At 39.4% G+C, this 19,202-nt stretch overlaps 1 protein-coding gene across 1 annotated transcript in view; it reads right to left on the reverse strand.

Moving 5' to 3' along the window:
* The window catches only part of astn1 (astrotactin 1), a 402,453-nt gene that overhangs the window by 10,834 nt on the left and 372,417 nt on the right, over window positions 1-19,202 (reverse strand). The window contains exons 21-23 of the mRNA XM_078264989.1: window positions 8,243-8,378; window positions 4,057-4,157; window positions 2,361-2,544 (exon numbers count right to left, since the gene is read on the reverse strand). Of these exons, the coding sequence (XP_078121115.1) occupies window positions 2,361-2,544; window positions 4,057-4,157; window positions 8,243-8,378 (421 nt within the window). The remainder of the gene's footprint in view (window positions 1-2,360; window positions 2,545-4,056; window positions 4,158-8,242; window positions 8,379-19,202) is intronic.

A 19,202-nucleotide genomic window follows, 5' to 3' on the forward strand; every position in this document is an offset into this window, starting at 1 on the left:
CCGCATTGCCTAGTGTCGCAATAACAACATTTGTAGCACACATCAGACGCAACACAGGGTTAGGGTACAGTAGCAGATGTTGATCTGGGAGTAAAAGTTATAAAATTGCTGCCTTTCTAGAGAGTCAAGACGGGATGTGCGACCTTACATAGAAAATAGGTGCACGTGTTTTGTCATGCATCATACGCTATTGGCTACAATGCATTGAGAAGAAAATTGGTTGTGTCCATTAGAAAATGAAGGGGGCCCAATTTTGCTTTGCGATGCATCGCTTTCAGTTGGTTGCTGCTGTCGCTGGGCCGAACAAAGCTAAAGTGAAACGATATTGCCGCTGGCATAGCTGGCTTTTTTTTTTTTACTCTGCCTTCAAGTGTAGCTGTTTGGAAAAACTACAAAGACTTTTGATTTCCAAAATGTTCGGACAGCATTAGGGGTGTAACGGTACCCCGGTTTAGGAGTCATGGTTCAGTGCGAGTTCGGTACAGCGGAAAAAAAATCCTCAAATGCATAAGGCTACGTTTCTTTTCATTATTTTGAACAGACAGTGGTGCAAGTGTCAAAGAGACACAACCCTCTTGCTGGGGACTGAGCGTTTTGCCCACTAGCAACTTAGGCAAACTAATTTCATTATGACAATAAGGAACATTTCAAACACTTCTGTATTACACTGTGCGGACACTGAAGAAACACTTTCCACAAAGGCAACACGTCCCAATAGGCTATAAAACTGAAAAGCACCTCTTATGCACCCAAACATTTATCATCCCAGTGATCGGCACATCTGGGTGATGCTGTTCAATGTGCATTAGCATGTTGAATGTGTTTCCATTCACATCCCCTACAATGGTTGAGCAACACTGACACACTATCCTTTTATACACAACTCTTTCTCCGTTTGTCGTAGTGAACCGGCAGACAGGTCTTCCGTCTCCGGCGTTTCATTTATGTTCAGCTTTTATGCAGCTTAAAATTTCTCACGCTTGTAAACTTTGGTTCTGCATTACATGCATCAATCTACATACTGTGTATTCTGCATGCAGCTACGTGCACCGGGCGGCGTGCACTGGCTGTAACCCCCGTGAGCCCTAGTTCTGATCCAGTATTCCCCGGCCCTGCGTCAGTCTCTCAGTACCTTCTGGCTTCCCTAACCTGTCTGTGGCACTCAGCCTCAAGCCCATTCCTTCTTTTTTTATTGACTCACAAAATATAAACAGAAAAACAAGAGTCAAAAAGACAAAAGATACACAATTCTGACAATTTATCAACATGCAAAAGAGTCCTGCCGTTTCTAACCCCCTCCAAACCAATATTCAAATCTGAACCAACCTTTACCAATTAAACAATATTTATAATCAATGCGTTTTTTTAAACGCCAAATGTTGTTAGTAAAACAGCTGCAAACATTGCTAAACCAGGACAAGTGTATTTGCTGGCGGTTATTTTTCGGCATTTTAATGGCTTTATCCTATGTAGCTTTACAAGTTTTGATTCAATTAGAAAACTTTTATGGTATGTAGGAATACCTCTACAAGTAGTTGGAATTGTGAGTGAAGTCCATGAATCACTGTTAGGATGTTAAGAGTTTCACATGACCAGTGAGGGGTAAAGTAATCACTAATGGAGCCTATATGTCATTTCCAGTCCAGTCCAAATCTGCCATATGTTAAATCTTTATGGACAGCAAACAGCTGAATCAATATCTGGCTTTTCCCACATATTTGGAATTGCTGGTGACTATTCCATTTTTGAAAGGACAGTGTGCTCAAATTGCGCAGTAAAGTAGTGTTCACACCAAACCAAGCCAGACTCTTGTCTCATTGCCACTTTTCTTCAATCTTGCAGCCAGGCTGTACTGTTATTGTTCAACGTTCAGTACAACAGAATGGACTTTCTTGGTGGGAGGGCAACTCATAAATGGAGTAGGCACGCACGCATGCACGCACATCTCTGCAATTTCAGAGGCTGATTACAGTGATCACAGTCAACACATTGTTAACATGGCTCAGTCTTTTGGTATTATGTAAAAGTTTGACTCAGGGCCGAGCTACAGGGCTGTCCTGAGTCAGCCTTGTATATTGTTGGAACTTTCTGATAAATTGACCATAAAGTTGATGATCAATTAACTGGAAGGAATGCATATTTGAGTTTACATATCAGGGCACTTCTGAGTGGGAAAGGGAATTCCAATTGTTTTACACTCTCAACTCATCTACTGCAGTATTGAAACAAAAGGGTGCTTAAGGTGGCCAATCATTTTCCATCTTTTGCTCTTTGCCTTGCTTTAAAAACTCGGAGAAACTGGCATCTTATTTTGAAAGTAGAACAATTTAAAATAAAAATGGGTCAAATGAAAGCTGTACCTGGGTCCCAGCTCATCCTCACACCTCCAGGTGAATTCCCCGAAGCTCTCGTAGCGCTGGTTGTAGTGGTAGAGCACGCGGCGAAGCGTCGGAGCACCCAGATCCATCAGAGTGTTGTAGGCCGTCTGCTGCTCCTTCCCACTGGTGTAACCGTTGAACAGGTTGTAGATCTTATCCGCTATTTCTGGAAGGGCAAACACAATCACAGGTCAACGCTAGATAATTCACATAGTATCACGGCAGCTGCAAATGATGGTTGGTTTTTGCTACTCAAGGGTTAGTGTTAGTGACTCAGCTTTCTCTGGACAGAGCACTGCCTTGCTGATGTTTTGAGAGACACTTAGAGCTGCAAATAAGTAATATTTTCATTATCGATTAATCTGCCAATTACTTTCTTGATTTAACAATTAATTATGTGGTTTATAAATAACGGAAAAAATATCCAAAAGATTCAATTTCATAAAGCCTGAGGTGACGTCTTCAAATGTCTTCTTTTGTATGACGCACTGTCCCAAACTCAAAGATGTTCAGTTTACTATCACATAAAGAGAAAAGCAGAAAATCCTCACATGAGAAGCTGAAACTAGATCATTTTTGATGATAAAGAAATTATTGATTGATCATCAAAATAGTTTTTCTGTGTACTGACTAATTAATCAGTCGACTAACCATTTCAGCTCTAGAGATGCTGTTAGGATTTGAGGTCCTATTGAGAGAGAACTTTAGCCTCCAATAAATATTCCACCACAGACGTCTTTCTGTCAAACAATAGGACAAATCTATGGGGTCTCCAATAGTGGAAATGTTATGCTTTTTATTAACTACCGCTGCCCCATTTTGCATTTTAGATTATTAAGACAGATGTCATTCTACATGCATATTTTCACAATGATAACATCTTAAAATTAATAAATCATAAACATATCAATCTAAAGCCAAAGTGGTTGAGGAAATTCGTTTTTTAATCAGGTAAGGAACTTATCCACCTGTCCTGGTTAACAATGCCAATACAATCCGTTCACAGAGGGAGCCACAAAGTGGATGTATTGTATTTCACACCATTCATGTATTTCCAGGCATTGAAATCAACAGCGTAAGCGTATCACACTTCACTGGTTGGAGCATTTTTGCATTGGCGGATTCAAATCAGCAGCAGGATCCGCAATAACATCCTGGCTATAAATCTCTTGCATGTATGGAGCGGCAAAAAATTTCACTCTTATTTAATTTTTGATTCTATGGAATAACAATTTGTCGTAGTCAAAACAAAATTTGAATATCTGCATGGAATTGTAGTTTTCAGTGACCAGAAAAGGTCCTGTTCCAGAGAGGAAAACGCTCTCTGTGACTTTAGGAATTGCTCGATCTTTGCTTGATCTGAGCTGAAAGTGATCTTTAACATCTGTTTTGTGAGGTCTTGAAACAAAGCTGCAAACAAAAACAGCAAATGTCTGTCCTTTGAGTTAGCCGTTCTTATTTTCAGATACTAGCAAATTGAGAAACATTATCTCCCTAATTTCATCTGATGATTATATTCCTGTACATAAATGTAGCCAAACGTAGAAGGTAAACTTCCTCACAATCACCTCAAGGACATGTACAGTGTTGGAACATGAAACCCACCTCTGTGAGCCACCTGTGATCACTACAGAAAGATGATTCACCTCTCCGACTTTAGCTGTGTCTCTTTCCTCACCTTGTGCTTTGACGTCATCCACAGTTGGACACGGAGTTTTAATAGTGACTTCACTTGGACTAGAACGGCGCCCTGTGTTGTCTACTGCCCACAGCCGGAACCTAGACACATAAACACACATGAAACTCATTATACATTCTGCTGCTGATTGTGAGTGATAAATCATTCTCTACAAAACCTAATCCGGTCGTATAGATTTTCAGCAATGGACTTTGATGAATCTGCTGTACCAACATCACATCACATCATTTAATGCAGTTGTTGATTCAATTAGAAGGCTCCCCTTGTTGTAGATGAAAGCCTGCATTACCAATACAGGACTTTCACTAGTGCTAGGCTGACAATAAGCACTTCTTTACAGGGCTAATAACCTGTCACTTCACTGAATAAATATCTCCACCTAGTGAGAAAAACACAAACTGCATCCACCTGCAGCACCACAAAATTACAAGCAGTAGCAGAGGATAAATTCCATCACATTTTTTATCATCAGCCTGGAGATATATAGAGATATTTTACTCAAATAGCAGGTACAGATAAAACAAGATTGATGGACTACAGATATGCATACTTCACTGAAAAGAGATACTTGATATATTTCGAGCGACAGACTTAACATTAAAACCCTTTCCAACATGTCTTCAAAGACTTTTGAGTATGTTTCCTGTGTCACGCTTACATAATTGTGCATACTTCTCCACACACAATACATTTCCAACCTACAAGGCACCAATCCTAAGCTTTGTGAGGGCTCTGTCTGTATGAAAACACAAGGAGCGTACAGCGCCCTGAAGGTAGAGATAACGCCTCGGCTCGAAGAGATGAATGAGCTGCCAGACAGGATGGAGAGAGCAGGAGCCCCGCTGATGCTGGGATTAACATGGCATGTGTAGCTGCTCACTCAGCTCACATACAACCAAAAGGTTTTCCCTCTTCATTTTTATTGTCTCACTCGTCTCTCTTTTTCTTTCTCTAACACAGACTTTTTCCTCTGCTTCTCCATTTCTTTCCCTCCACCTTAATCTGCCTTTCCTACCTACGACGTGCGTGTGGCTTCCCTCCTGGCAGGCTGTCTGTGAGATAAGTGTCAGCATGTGTATGAGAGCATCTGGTGTGTGTATCTGTGTGTGTGTGTGTGTGTGTGTGTGTGTGTGTGAAAGATCTTGGTTACTGCATCACATTGTTAAACTTCTTCATTCAGGCATACACATACACAGACAGAATAAAGAACTATTCAAATGTAACAAGGAGTAAAATCCAGAAAAAATTGGTCTTAGAATTTAGTATTTGTGGTGGATTACACATTTATTTCAGGTATCAATTATTTTTTCAGCAACAACTCTAACCTTAAATCACCCAAAATATTCTGATTAAAAAACTACTTGCAACAAAAAAAGTTACCTTAGCTGAAACCATTACTCTAATGCCTAGCTCTGAAATAACCCTGAATTACCTTGGTCAGTAAACATGTCACACCCAACACATTTAGTTAGTGGTTAGTACAGTATGTGGTACACTTGGGAATAAACTCACTCTTTCCCTAAGGACTATAAATACATCTGGAAACTATAATGTGGTCATGAACTTCTGACTCAGCCTGTATTTGACCCACTGGCCTTAAAGTGCTCATATTATGCTTTTTGGCTTTTCCCCTTTCCTTTATTGTGTTGTATATCTTTTTGTGCATGTTATAGGTTTACAAAGTGAAAAAGCCCAAAGTCCACCCCAAAGGGACTTACCATCTCCAACAGAAAACACTGTTCACAAACTGCTCCAAACAGCTCTATTGTAGTCCAGCCTTTACTTCCGTGACGAACGTGCATCACTTTGTAATAAAGGCTGACAATTATTCGGGACTCCTGCGGGTCACGGTATTCCCGCGGGAGTCCCACGGTACAGGAGTCAATTTCACTGTTGGTAACATGATAGGACGGAATAGAGCATAGCAGGGCAGGATATGACGGGAGTATTTTCGTGGGCTCGGGATGGGATGGGAGCGACAATTGATTCCCGTGTAACCCTCTACTTTATAACACACGTTATAATGCTCGCCTAGCTGCTAGCATGGCAAGCCCTCATACTCTGCAACTGACAAGCTAGCAGTACTTCCTGAGCATGTGCAACTCCCAACAAAGATGGTACAGAAGTAAGAGGTCTCACTCTGTAGCTAAAACAGAGAGCTCAACATACAGGGTGAAAAAAGGAGCTGCAGCAATGTGCAGCACAACAAAAATATGGTGTTTTCTGAAATTTAAACCACATAAACCTATTCTGGTACAACCTCTAAATACAATTATGAACCTGAAAATGAGCATAATATGAGCACTTTAATATTGCATACTCACTTAGGAAGAATATATATAATTACTTATGCTGTGTTCACAAAATGTAATTTCCCCTTGTGGGATCAATAAAGTAGGTCTTAATCTTGACCAAATGTAAAACGAACTTTCGCTTTTAGCCTGATTGCGGGATCATTTGTTTATTCATGTTACGCACGGAAGGAGGAGGGGCTCCATGTATATACCAACAACATTTTTTTTCCGCCATTTCTTCCCGTCATCCACCATGACCAAAATAACCACTATAGCTGCATTGTATCTGTTGCTAAAGTCCCAGATATGTCGGAAAACCAAACGCCGTTGTGTCTGGGTTTATAACATCATCTGGAGGCGCACACAGCTCGGTAATTTCATCACCCACAGACAGCTACAATAACTGCCAAAAAATTGCTTCGTGTTTAGTGGGAACACACCATTAACATAAGGACGGTTCCGTAGATTGTAGGATTAAAAACCAGCCTTCAGTGTTTAGTTTGACACAAATAAGCCAAGATTATAGTATGCTAAGGTACATCAAAGGCACTATGTGTAAGAATTGAAATATTTGGAACCCCCTAGTGAAAGTAAAAAAAGGACACCTAATTTTAACCTACTGGTTGTTGTGATAAAGGAGTACTCCATTTAAGGGAAATTTGTCCATGCTGTCTTACCCAGAATTCCATGAGAAGATCAATATGAACTTTCTCTCAGTTTGTTTAAGACAGATAGCTAAGTGGGGTGTGTATCATAGCTCAGTGCAGATTGTCGGTTATGATAGCTAGCTAAAGAATGAATAAAAACAACAAGCAGGAAATCCCTGTGCCTTCTTTGGCAACTCCAAAACGATAATATATTTGAAAACTAAAAGCTAATATGTCAAATCTGCGCAAATAACACAGGGCAAAAATTGGCTTTAAGTTCAAAGTGGACGCTGATAGGCTGGTTTTAGTCAGTAGATAGCTCCAAATGTGGAAGCTAACTGCTTGTTGTTTTGTATTTCTACATACACCAACTTGTTAATGTGCCACTTTGGAGATGTTGAAAGGCACCTCTGATGGAGCTAGGCTAGTTACTGTAGTTCCCACTGCTTACTTTGTGCTAACTTTATCTAGGCTAAACACACAAAAAATGTTTAAAAAATCAGTTTGCTAGGAACAGCAAATGTCTGTTTATAAATGTTTTATAAAAGTCTGTGAATAAAGGTTTCCCCATTTCATACTACAAACTAATTGTAGACACTATAAACAACTAATATTTATAGTATACTGTTTTTGCAGTTAGTATACAATAAATCTGCATACTTATCTTTTTTATTCTGACAGGAAATGATGCAATTTTTGCAACATGACATGTCAATTCAACTGTGACTTTCAATGGCACTGACAATAAAACTTCACAAAGAGAATGATGATTTCTGTTGTTTCTTGTTTTGGTCTTTCTGTAGCTGTCTCACCACATTCGCAATTACTCTAATCTTTTCCAGCTGTGCGTAGCACCTACAGTATATTTCCTTTATGCAATGCATTGTGGGACAAAGGTTTCCAGCAGCAGCAAACTCAAACAGCAACTGTTTTTAGTATGAATAGTGACTTTTGTAAGTATACTTAATTTGTACACTTTTTAATAAGTGTGAACACAATACATACTCACAACTTGCTTAGAATGTGAGTGTATTTTATAGAAATGGAACACGTTTCTAAAGGCAGTCAAATTGGTAAAAATAAAGCAAGGCAGCTATTTGCTTTACCTTCAATCTCAAACCCTCTGACAGTGCAGAAGCTCTTTTTAGAACTAATTTGGAATGAGATCTGGTTACTGGGTCAGTTTAGTTTGCTTGTTCATTAGAAAAGAAGAGAGGGACTTACATGTATGTGGTGTCAGGCTCCAGGCAGCGAATGATCATGCTGATGGAGGAGGACAGGAGGTTGGGGATGTCCCCCAACATCACACATGGCGACCTGGCCCCAGACAAGATGTCATCCACAAAGCTCAAAAGGGTTTCTGCGGCAGAGAGAAAAGATACATTCAGAGTCATAATTCACCCAAGGGTTCACCTCAAAAGCGATTTATGCAGAGTTTGAGATGAGACTTACTAAAATGTTATGATTAATAGTTTAGAGCTGTTGAGGTTTTTGTCCTCAAAGCAATTTTTGATTTCTTGTCTGCTCTTTTCTTGATTTTCTCTTTTTACAGTAATGTTACATTAAAAGTAACTTTGCTTTGCTTATTGTTACAAAAATCTCAATTTAAGTCAAAACTCTTGAGGCTATTATTGGACAACATTACACTTATCACTTTTACTTCTTTACCACTGTTCAGCTCTTACACAATTAGATGGTTGAGCAAATGTAAACATGGTGCATTATTTAGTGGAATACATTTTTTCAAGGTACTTTGAGGTAATAAAGCCAGCTCTGCTGAACATCCCCCAGGCTAAATAAGGTATATGCAGAACGGGGATATGCCTGTTACTGTAGGTCTAGATTCATGCAACTTGCTCACTGTTGCACTGTAAACAGACATCTTAAAACAATGTAAAACAGATGCGTTGCTCTACCACAACACACATACTTGTAGGGTCTGTCCATGCGAGTTCTAGTGCTATGTTTTATTTCTTAAGGGAAGAGAGTCGTCAACCATCTCACTAAAATGGAAGGAGTCTCTGGGCCAGATGTACTATCGCTTTTGCGCCCACTTCAGGCGTATTTGTTTCGCAACGTGCGCGTAAAAGCATGGCGAGGTATGTACAAACAGGCCGCACTGAGGTAAAAGCGCAGACTGCCTGTCGCGGGGACTGAAAATGCAAATTACGCTTTTCCGTGTCATGCATATGCATTCATGAGAGGGTGAAGGGGGAAGTGGGAGTTTCCCATAAAGAGATGGGAGGAGAAGCGTAAAGTGCACCTAATTATGTATTCCGGGAGCGTGTCTATGTTCCCCGGGTCCTATGTTCCCCTCTTTGTATGAGACTGGGGAACATAGGACCCTTTTTCCACCATTACTGCCAAATTCCATGGCTGTTTAGGGTTAGAAAAAGGGTCCTATGCTCCCCGGTATGTATTGCTACAGGGGAACATAGGACCCTTTTTGGGAAAAACGTGGAACATAGGACCTTTCTTCTAAAAAAGGGGAACACAGGACCCGGGGAACATAGGACCAGTTGCAGAGTATGAGGGAGTGCCATGCTAGCAGCTAGGCGAGCATTATAACGTGTGTTACAAAGTGACGCACGTTCGTCACGGAAGTAAAGGCTGGACTACAATAGAGCTGTTTGGAGCAGTTTGTGAACAGTGTTTTCTGTTGGAGATGGTAAGTCCCTTTGGGGTGGACTTTGGGCTTTTTCACTTTGTAAACCTATAACATGCACAAAAATATATATAACACTATAAAGGAAAGGGGAAACGCCAAAAAGCATAATATGAGCACTTTAAGACTTTTAAAATACTTTTTAATACAACCTATGATGAAATTGAATGCCAACTTCACAGCCATAATGGAAAATCTGTGTGGATTTTAGGTCTGAAAAAATAATTATTTACCTTGTAAAGTTACCTGAATTTAATAAAAAATTTTTATACATTAGCGCGTTCCATTTACCTCGGAACTTGGAAGCCGGAGCTGGGAATTACATCACACCCGAGTTGAATGCGTTCCATTTACAAGTCGGATTTTCACTGTTTTCATTAGCTAGCTCTAGCCCGGTTAGCCATTGTTAGCAATACCAGTTTATAACAACGCATTACGCAGGTTTTTTTGTGCATACAAACAGCGTAACAACATGTCCACAGATAGAAGTTGAACATGCCTGTGTGAACGACTGATTCAGTGAGACACAAATAAGACAGAAGTGCTTATCACTTTATCCCAGCTGGCACATGACCAACCTTCAACGTTGAAATGTGGTTGAAATAACGTCAGTTGTTGTTTCAACCACGAAACACCATTAAAACAACATCTAATGCTAAATGGTTGTAGAAAGGTCAAGTAAATATACATAAATCAACGTTGAAATGATGTAAGGTGAATCAACATGTCTTCAACCACATTATAAATGAATTTTCTTCCTTTTAAAATATAATCAAAAACCATTATTAATTTATGTGAATTGTATGTAAATTGTATACTACTTATATTCTGATCATAGACAAATTCAAATATCTGAATGAAAATGTAAAAATAGAAGAAAACAACGATAATAATAATAATAATAATAATAATAATAATAATAATAATAATGTTAAGAAGAAATCAATTTGCCCTTTTTTTCTGTAGCCGTTAGTATTTCAGACCTGTCAAGGTAACTCTCAAGATTACACGCAAGCAATGATTTCTGGGTATGTTAGTTCTCGAAGGTGCAGCAGTGGAGAGGTTATGCTCTTTTAAACTGAAATTAGAGAATAGTGGGGAATGAGTGGGATGATTATTATTTGTAATAAGTGGCGATTTTAATTCAAATCCAGTAATTGGTGTTAATATAACTTTTTGGATGCCAACCGCCTTTAAAAACCAGAAAAAAAATAATTGTGCTCCGTGCATGTAGCACCTTCACGCCAATTGGACATTTTGGACAGTGAAGACGGAGATTGGAAAAAAGAAGCAGGACATTTTTATGATGGAAGGATTAGAGACTTCATTTATGATCGAAGGATATACCTTTTTTATTTTACATATTATTTTTAAAGGTAAGTCAATATTAAAAGGCATGCAGTTATTTTATGTAATATATAAATAATTAAGAATTACATAAATGCTAACACTGTAGTTTGCTAGCTAGCTAATATAACGTTTAACATTAGCTGACGTTAACGTTACCTTAGCTACATTTTAACTTGGCACTGTAATGTCAACTTGTTCTTTTGTAGTAGCTAGTGTGATTTCGTGGTAGCCAAAGAGTATAATGTGTAACATTACCGATAGGCCGCTAATTAAGTTGGTAATTTTAGATTTTTTTATATTGACCTAGAAGTCAAGCTAGCTTAATGTTAGCCGCTATGCTACAGCGATTCGGGGTTTCCGAAGCAGTTCTCCACAGGCAAATTCTACCCGTTAGAATTTATACCGTTCACCCAGAAAATGGTATAAGCAGCAATACTGGAGTCCAAGCAATTGACCCATTCCGAACAGGCATGTTTTCAACGGGCACTGTGTGTGTGTGTCAAAGAGATTTTATTGACAGAATTATCAGACACAGGCATGGTTAGATACATCTGACAAAAAAAAAAAACCTTAGAGAAAAGATATAGCACTCTTGGCCATTAACTTTCAGTCAGCCTAGCTACTCAGAGAAAGATAAAAAAGAACAGCGTGTTTGGTGTTGCAGTGATATATACAGTCCATTCAGTCAACTTTACTGCTGCAGATGAATGTTTAAGGGCATCTAGACACTCTATGCTGAGGGAGAAAAATGTTACTCATTTACTGTCCGCCCACTTTTCCCCAGCACATTCCAAACAGCCGTCTTTAGGTAAAAAGTTTTCTCTCACTTCTAGGTCTAGCTCCCCCACATTTTAAATAACTTAATCTTGACGCCTAAAAAAAGACTTGATGTCATCTCCAAGGCTATAAAAACAACACACACTATATATCACATGCAATACATAGGTGTCAAAATAGGTGTCAAAATAGGTGTCAAAACCATAAACCTTGCGTAAAACAAATTTAAGGAAAACTTTTTTTTTACTTTAAAGCATTAACTACCTATGACAAAATGCTTGTAAAATAAATAAAATTCAATAAAATGTTTTGATTATATTTATAAACAATATCTGAAAAAGCTTTAATAGATACCATCAAGGCAGAGATGTAGTGGTGCATGACGCAGGTACATGGTGCATGGGGGATTTACCATAAAGCCTACCTACCTAAAATAGCCAGATACTGGCTGCAGCCAGTCATGTTACAATCTTTCATTTAATCTATGGCATTGACCGTGCAAAGAGATCTTTGCTCCCTGACTTTCACCTTTAAGGCAGTGCCCCCTTCCTGGCATTAAACAAAAAGGAAACACTGATGTATTACTGCCAATTAGATTAATTTACTTATTAACCCAAGGTGCCGGATCGTTACGGCCCACTTTAACCCCGGGGTACAGTATACCCACCTAAATATACACCACTGAATCAGTAATAACACGTAACTTAACCTGAGACTCTCACATGAGAGAGAAGCCACCCTCTGACCCCCACCTCCTGCGTTTCCATCACCTCCTCTTCAGGGCTTCTTTCCTGCTGCCCAGGCTGGTGGAGACACACGCAGCTCGCTATGTTTTCCCAGCTGGCCCTGCGTACGTCAAAAGGGCATTTGGCCACCGAGGTGTGTGTTTCACTGTAAGGGGAAAAACCCTCTGCTTTGAAAAGCCAAGTCTGCTTGTGTGCAAAGGTGTGTGAAGTGATGGGTGCTCTGAGGTGGTCATCTGTGACCCTCCGATACACAAGCAGTGCCTGTCTGTGTGTATTTATACAATATGTGTGTGAAATGATGGACACCCCGAGGTGGTCACCTGTGTCTTTCCTCCACAAGAGCTTTCCCTCACTGTGTGCCTGTGTGGGTGTGTAAATATGTGTATGTGTGAGTGATGGGTGCTCTGAGGTGGTCACCTATGTCTTCCCTGTCGACCCTGGCCTGTGTCACCAGCTGGTAAACAGCAGACCAAGTGCCATGGAGTCATGGAGAGAGAGCCTGAAGATGAAAAAAGGTGTGCAGCAGCTGTCAGAGAGATGGTGTTTACCCAGTGCAGAGACTGACACTCGAGTGAAAGATATAAACAGTGCTGGTGATGTAAATGAAAAGTGACATTGTAAGGCTTTGCACCACTTAGCATATTAATTGCAAAGCCGGTTGGAATGTCTGTCTAGCGTATAAGGAGGCGTATAAAAAGGAAACAGTGTTTGTAACCTCGCTGGAGAACGCCCTTTGGAAATATGTTGGGTAATTCTCTCTATATCTGAGCAAGTTGAGCTCTGAATGGGAAATTGCGACTAACATCAATCCTCGTACAGTTACGGCCTGTCTAAGCAACACAAGCTGTTCACTTTGGATTTGTGACCATAGTAACTACTGTATTTCACACTGTGTTTACCACAAAGGTCTCACACTGCAGACCTTTATGAGGCTAACTAAAACATTCTTAAAGCTCTAATAAAAACAGTCTAGGTGTAACTTCGAATGGATGCACTTTCTTTCTTAACCATTCATGGAACAAATTCAATTTCTTTTGTGGCTGGAAAAATAGGAGAAACCAGCATGGAGCTTTATATTATTATTTTCCCTTTCAGCTACAGTAGAGAGCAAGAAAAACACAGGACAGAAAGAAGTTAAACAATTTCCTGTGTTTGCTTTTCTGTCACATGTCACTGTGCCAATTTTCTCATGAACACTGCAGCAGAACAATGTAGTGCTTTTTGAACAGGGATTTACCTGGGCTGGCGGTACTGTATTTGTCTATATATTGGACCCAATAAATCTTCCAACTGTGATGACAAAGCTGGTTGTTTGTCATTATCTTTTTAAATTATCCATACAGCATGAGTGTTTTTCTGATCTGGTTGCCCCTATGGTTAGGATGACATTGTCTGTGAGTGGCTTCCAAAACACATATGACCGCAACAAAAATGATGAGCGTGTTCTGGTCTGGCACTTAAAGGATAAGTTTGGGTTTCTAAAAGTCTATACGCTCACATGCCACATGTGTGAACTCATTCCTTCTCTCTATACAGACTCCATGCTGACTCAAGTAAGCAGGCTACCTCTCACCTCTCATGACCCCTAAAGCTTGAGGGCATGCTAAGCATTAAGCACGCAGTTTACGTTACGTTATTTTCTCCTACGCCAACGCAACACTGTAGTTAATTTCCTGGGTGATGTGTCTCCACGCATTGTTTTTCAAATCCCTGTAGCTAATAAAAGTCATGTCCTGTTGAATGGGAAGGCTGAGCCGAGACGAAGCAGAGATGATCTGCATTTCCCTAATTTGTTAATTCATGCATGAATTTAGACAACTTCAGTCAGGATTATCTTCCTAAGCGGTTTTATTCCTCTTTTTTTTTTTTAAAGTGCCTATTTATGCTTTATAACTGTTTTTCTTTTCTTTTTTATTGTATTTTGAAAATGTGTAGTGTGTGACATTTGTATTTGTTGTGACATGTGTTTGTATTGTTTGTGTTTATCGGTGTAACAATAAATATGAGGCCCTCTTGGCCAGGTTATTCTTTGAAAATAAAAATTTGAAAATTTTGAAAATTTTTGTTTAATAATACTTTGGTCCTATTTTCGTAGTTTTAGCTATCCTTTTGATTAGTAATTATAACATTGTACTAACAAAGTTAATTGCTGAACAAGGCAACATCGCTTAAGACAAGTCTGATGGGACAAGAAACACGAGCAGTCAGACTATTAGACAGGTTGTAGATAAACCCAGATTAGTTACATTTATTTGGAAGACAAATCAAAGGTAAACAATTAAATTACAACCCAACCCAATCTGTTGTTAACATCCATCACAGTTTACAGACTGGCCTCTTTCTTGCTCTTTCAGAGTTCACTGTAGCACTGTTGGTGTGTTCTCAGATCTCAGTACAAAGTTAACCAACATGATGGCCAAAGCTAAACACATAAGATCCCAGGTTGAGATACACAGGAATTCCCCTTCCGTCCAAAAAAATCTGTTACATTGCTTTCTTGAAAATTTTTAACGTTTGGCCTCACCTCAATCACTGATGTCAAGGCACGTATTTTGCCTTTGCAGTATCAAATGGACTGTGATTAAGGGTTGTTAGCCAAGTACAAATGGGTGATCCATTTTCACATACACACGTCCCTGTCTGCTCTGAATCCCAAACTGCCTTTCTCACATGTTGTAATGTTGTGCAGGAGGAGGAGGAGGAGGAGAAGGGAGACGGGCTGTAAAACAATTGTTCATGAACCCTTCAACAATCATTTGCTCAAACACAAAGTCATAAGCTCATTAAAACACAGCGTTGCAGATATGGATGTCTGAAAATATGAAAACACCTTAAAGCCTTTGGCTGACTTTAGACTGTGGTGAACTAAACCTGCATAACATTATTACTCCGTGGGTTCAAGAGCTGCCATCCATTCTTTATCTGTCCAATCTTTCTTGTCAATCCCATCTGTTCTGACAGTTTCCTCTGTAAACCACCTGAAGCAGCAGAAGTGTGGTACCCAGCCCAGTGAAAACAGTTTGAGGAACCCCACCGCGCAGCGTCATGACGACAGGAATTCTTTATTTGGGTCAGGCTTTATCTGGACAGAAGAAAAGAAAGTGCACCTAACTTGACACTAACAAATATCTCAGTTAAAGGAAACGGGTAACACTGCGAACACTGTGTGCTGCCATGGCATTTATGGACATGACTCAACACCAGGGGGAAATACAAAGAAACAAAATGTTTCTCTTGTGCGTTGATTGCTGACAGACAGACAGCTTAAAAAATAAAATTGATTCTGGAAGCGAATCAGAGCAATACTTCAACCTTGATGGCTGAAGACTTGGCCAGCTAGTGAGAGGTACTACAGTATGAACTTGAATATTCCTAACAAAACAGTGTGTGAAGAATTTTGACCTTGCACAGATTATTTCACTTATAGGCTTAATTCCTGAGCCATATTATCACCGTGAATCTCTGCCCAGGTTGCAAACTTGTCCCCCACAGGGTTATTATGATTGTACATCCTCTGCACATATATGCATAAGGCCCCTTAAGAATGCTACAGCTTTACAGCAGCAAGGAGATCCTAGATTTACTGTGAGCCGCAGGACAAAAAAGAAAGTGATTTTTCATAGCAAGGGTTTCGACGCAATTATTATCTATCAAAATTCTTATAGTTAATTACTAGTTAGTTAATTTAAATAATTAATTAAAAACTTAATGTTTAGTGAGATAAAACAATGACATGAAGGAGAATATATATCTTTTGTATAGTGAAGAGATTACGGGTCAAAACAGCAGATGAATGACACTTTGAATCAAAAGAGGAAATTGAAGGTCTGATGATTCATCCCATCTTGGAAGTGACAGTTGGCAAGACAAAATAGCACATTTTGAGTAACTTAAATCATTCAAAACATATTGAAATGTATTTTCTCTTACTTGCTGTAACAGGCTGTGCTTCCCATCTGAGGAACATGCTCCATGGAAGATGATTTAAAACTAGCAATTGAGACCTTAAACTCATTATTAAGATGTTAACTGAGGTAGCAAATCAAGTGAGAAGTAGGGTAATTTTTTGTCATAGACCTCTATACAATCAGCCTTCTTTTTGCAACCAGTGAAGTAACCTCCTGCTGGCCATTAGAAAGAATGCAAGTTTAAGGCGCTTCCGCATTGTCTTCACTTTTCAGGACCTGAGGTTTCTGCCAGAAAGGGTATATTTTAACCCAAACCATGATCTTTTCCTAAACCTAACCAAGTAGTTTTGTTGCCTAACCTAAACCTAACCAGATTTTCTGGCAGAAAGGCTAACTTTTTCCATGTGCCTATGTGCGCATGTACACTACTTTCTGCAAACAATCACAATGCAACACGTTGCATTTTATAGATGGAAAAATTACAGATCTGTGACACAACACCTGGCAGTGATGATGCAAAACTGGGTCTGAAAATGTCTGAAATCTCAATTTACTGCTCACTATTGACTAAACTATTGAGAATCCGAGGAGTGACCCTCAGGCACGGCATGTGGCTTCAGTGGACTTTTAAGTTATCTGCTTCATTCTGTAATTCTGTTTCCATCACACTTTATCAAGTTGTACTTCATTGTTCAAAGTTCCCAGTTATGTCATAATTTTGACTAATTTTAATGATGTAATGTAATCTGCCTGAATGTGAGCTAATGTGTTTCTTGCTTGATATTGTATATTGTCATATTCTTTTGTGTTGTATTATCTTGTATGTTGTTGTCTTCCTGCCTCGGGACTACAGGTGAAAATTTGCATTTATGCTATAACCTGGCTCATTTACAGTCTGTACAGAAATGTTAGATTGTTCATTAATGTGCACTGTCTCAAATAAATAAATAAAAAAAAAAAAAAAAAAAATTGATACACAAATGTTTCTCAGCCAAGCGTAAAAGCGTTTTTTTGGGATTGAAAATGTGCATAAAAACAGCCAGATGGAAACACACTCTGTGTGTTACACTGAGCATAACATACCAAATATGACCAAAGGTAACACCAAATTATATGTCTCTTTAAAGAGAATAGATTTAAATCAGGTTAAGTAAAACAGTGTCACTTGAGAGTCCCACTTGCAATGGAAAATCATGTTCTACGCAGAGCAATAACATGCCACACACTGTGGAGACACAGTTCACTTTGAGGAACTTGTCATTCAGCTGGAGTTGTTTACCCTCAGCATTCTTAAAGTATGATTTGTTGGAAAAATCAAGGATTGCCAGGAGACGGATGTGAGTTATGGGATGTCTCACCTTTTGAAGTCCTGCCTGATGTCATCAGTTAAGTTGTGCAGGCCTGGACCCTTAGTGTGCATGTGTGTGTGTGTGTGTGTGTGTGTGGACCCTTTCAGCCAATCCACTGCTGTTTCTCCGCTTCTTAATGGAAAGGACAGGTGCTTTAAAGATGATAATGTTTTTACTGTGGAATCTTAATGTCTATCAGACATCAGATAGTCTTTCCTGTCTGTGCGTTATATACAAAGCTGGAGTTGAGACATGTTTCGCTTAAAGACTAAGGGCAGGCTCATAGCTAGCAGGCAAGCTAGCCTTTATCTAAAATTCAAAAAATACTTAAACAAATGAACAAATGACAAATGAACGTGATGTATCTTCTTGGTTTATTCCCCTCAGAAAGAGAATGTGATTTTAGGGGGAAGTAAATTATCTGAGCTATTTTTTTTTACAAACAACATCTGCCCAGTATCTGAGACTTTAGGTCATTGAGCACAGGTTTCAGTTTGGCTTTCTCTACTGGCACGATGGTACCGAACCTGGCAACCTCATTGTGACAACAAATCTTCAGGGTGTTACGCACAGTTACTACATTTCGATTTGTGCAAAGGTTAAGAAATATTTTTATATAAATTCACAGGTATATGGGCACGTTTATAAATGAACTAAATGCGGGCTGGCAGCGGGTGAGAACAAAAATATGTTTTTTAGTGCATTGTTTATACATACAATATATATACAAACTGGCAAAGGGATTGATTGATATCAGTGGATTTGACTTTGATATAATTGCGGGTAACGGGTTGGTTCCGGTAAAGAACTTTGTGGTTGCGGGAAAGTTTGCAAAACTGGATCCGTGCAGGACTCGGTCTTCAGTCTTTAAGCTAAGCTATACTAAGCACATCTCGACTCCAGCTCTGTACTTAAAACTCTTCTGCTATTATAGCACCATGTTTTACAGTGAAATCAGTCATCCAGTAAAGCAGACATCAGCTTTAGAGAGGCACGTATCATGAACCTGATGAACTCAGAGGAGGGGGGAAAACAAGAGTGAGGCAGCGAGTGGGAGAGAGCACACACACAAACACAATTACTGTATACACGTAAACACTACAACAGGTTTCACTACAATTTATCCACTTCTGTTAAAGCAGACAGCTTCCTTGTAACTAGCTGTAATTGGCACACACGCACACACACACACACACACACACACACACACACACACACACACACACACACACACACACACACACACACACACACATGCAGTAAAATCCTTAACAAATAACATCTGGACTTGGTTCTCTACCTTTCCATTGAAAAAAGCAAAGAGACCAGCAACACAACAACAACAGATCACCGACAAACCCTTCCCTGTTATTTCTTGGCATTTCAGCG

The sequence above is a fragment of the Sander vitreus genome, chromosome 12, assembly GCF_031162955.1.
Source record: "Sander vitreus isolate 19-12246 chromosome 12, sanVit1, whole genome shotgun sequence".
Lineage (NCBI taxonomy): Eukaryota > Metazoa > Chordata > Actinopteri > Perciformes > Percidae > Sander > Sander vitreus.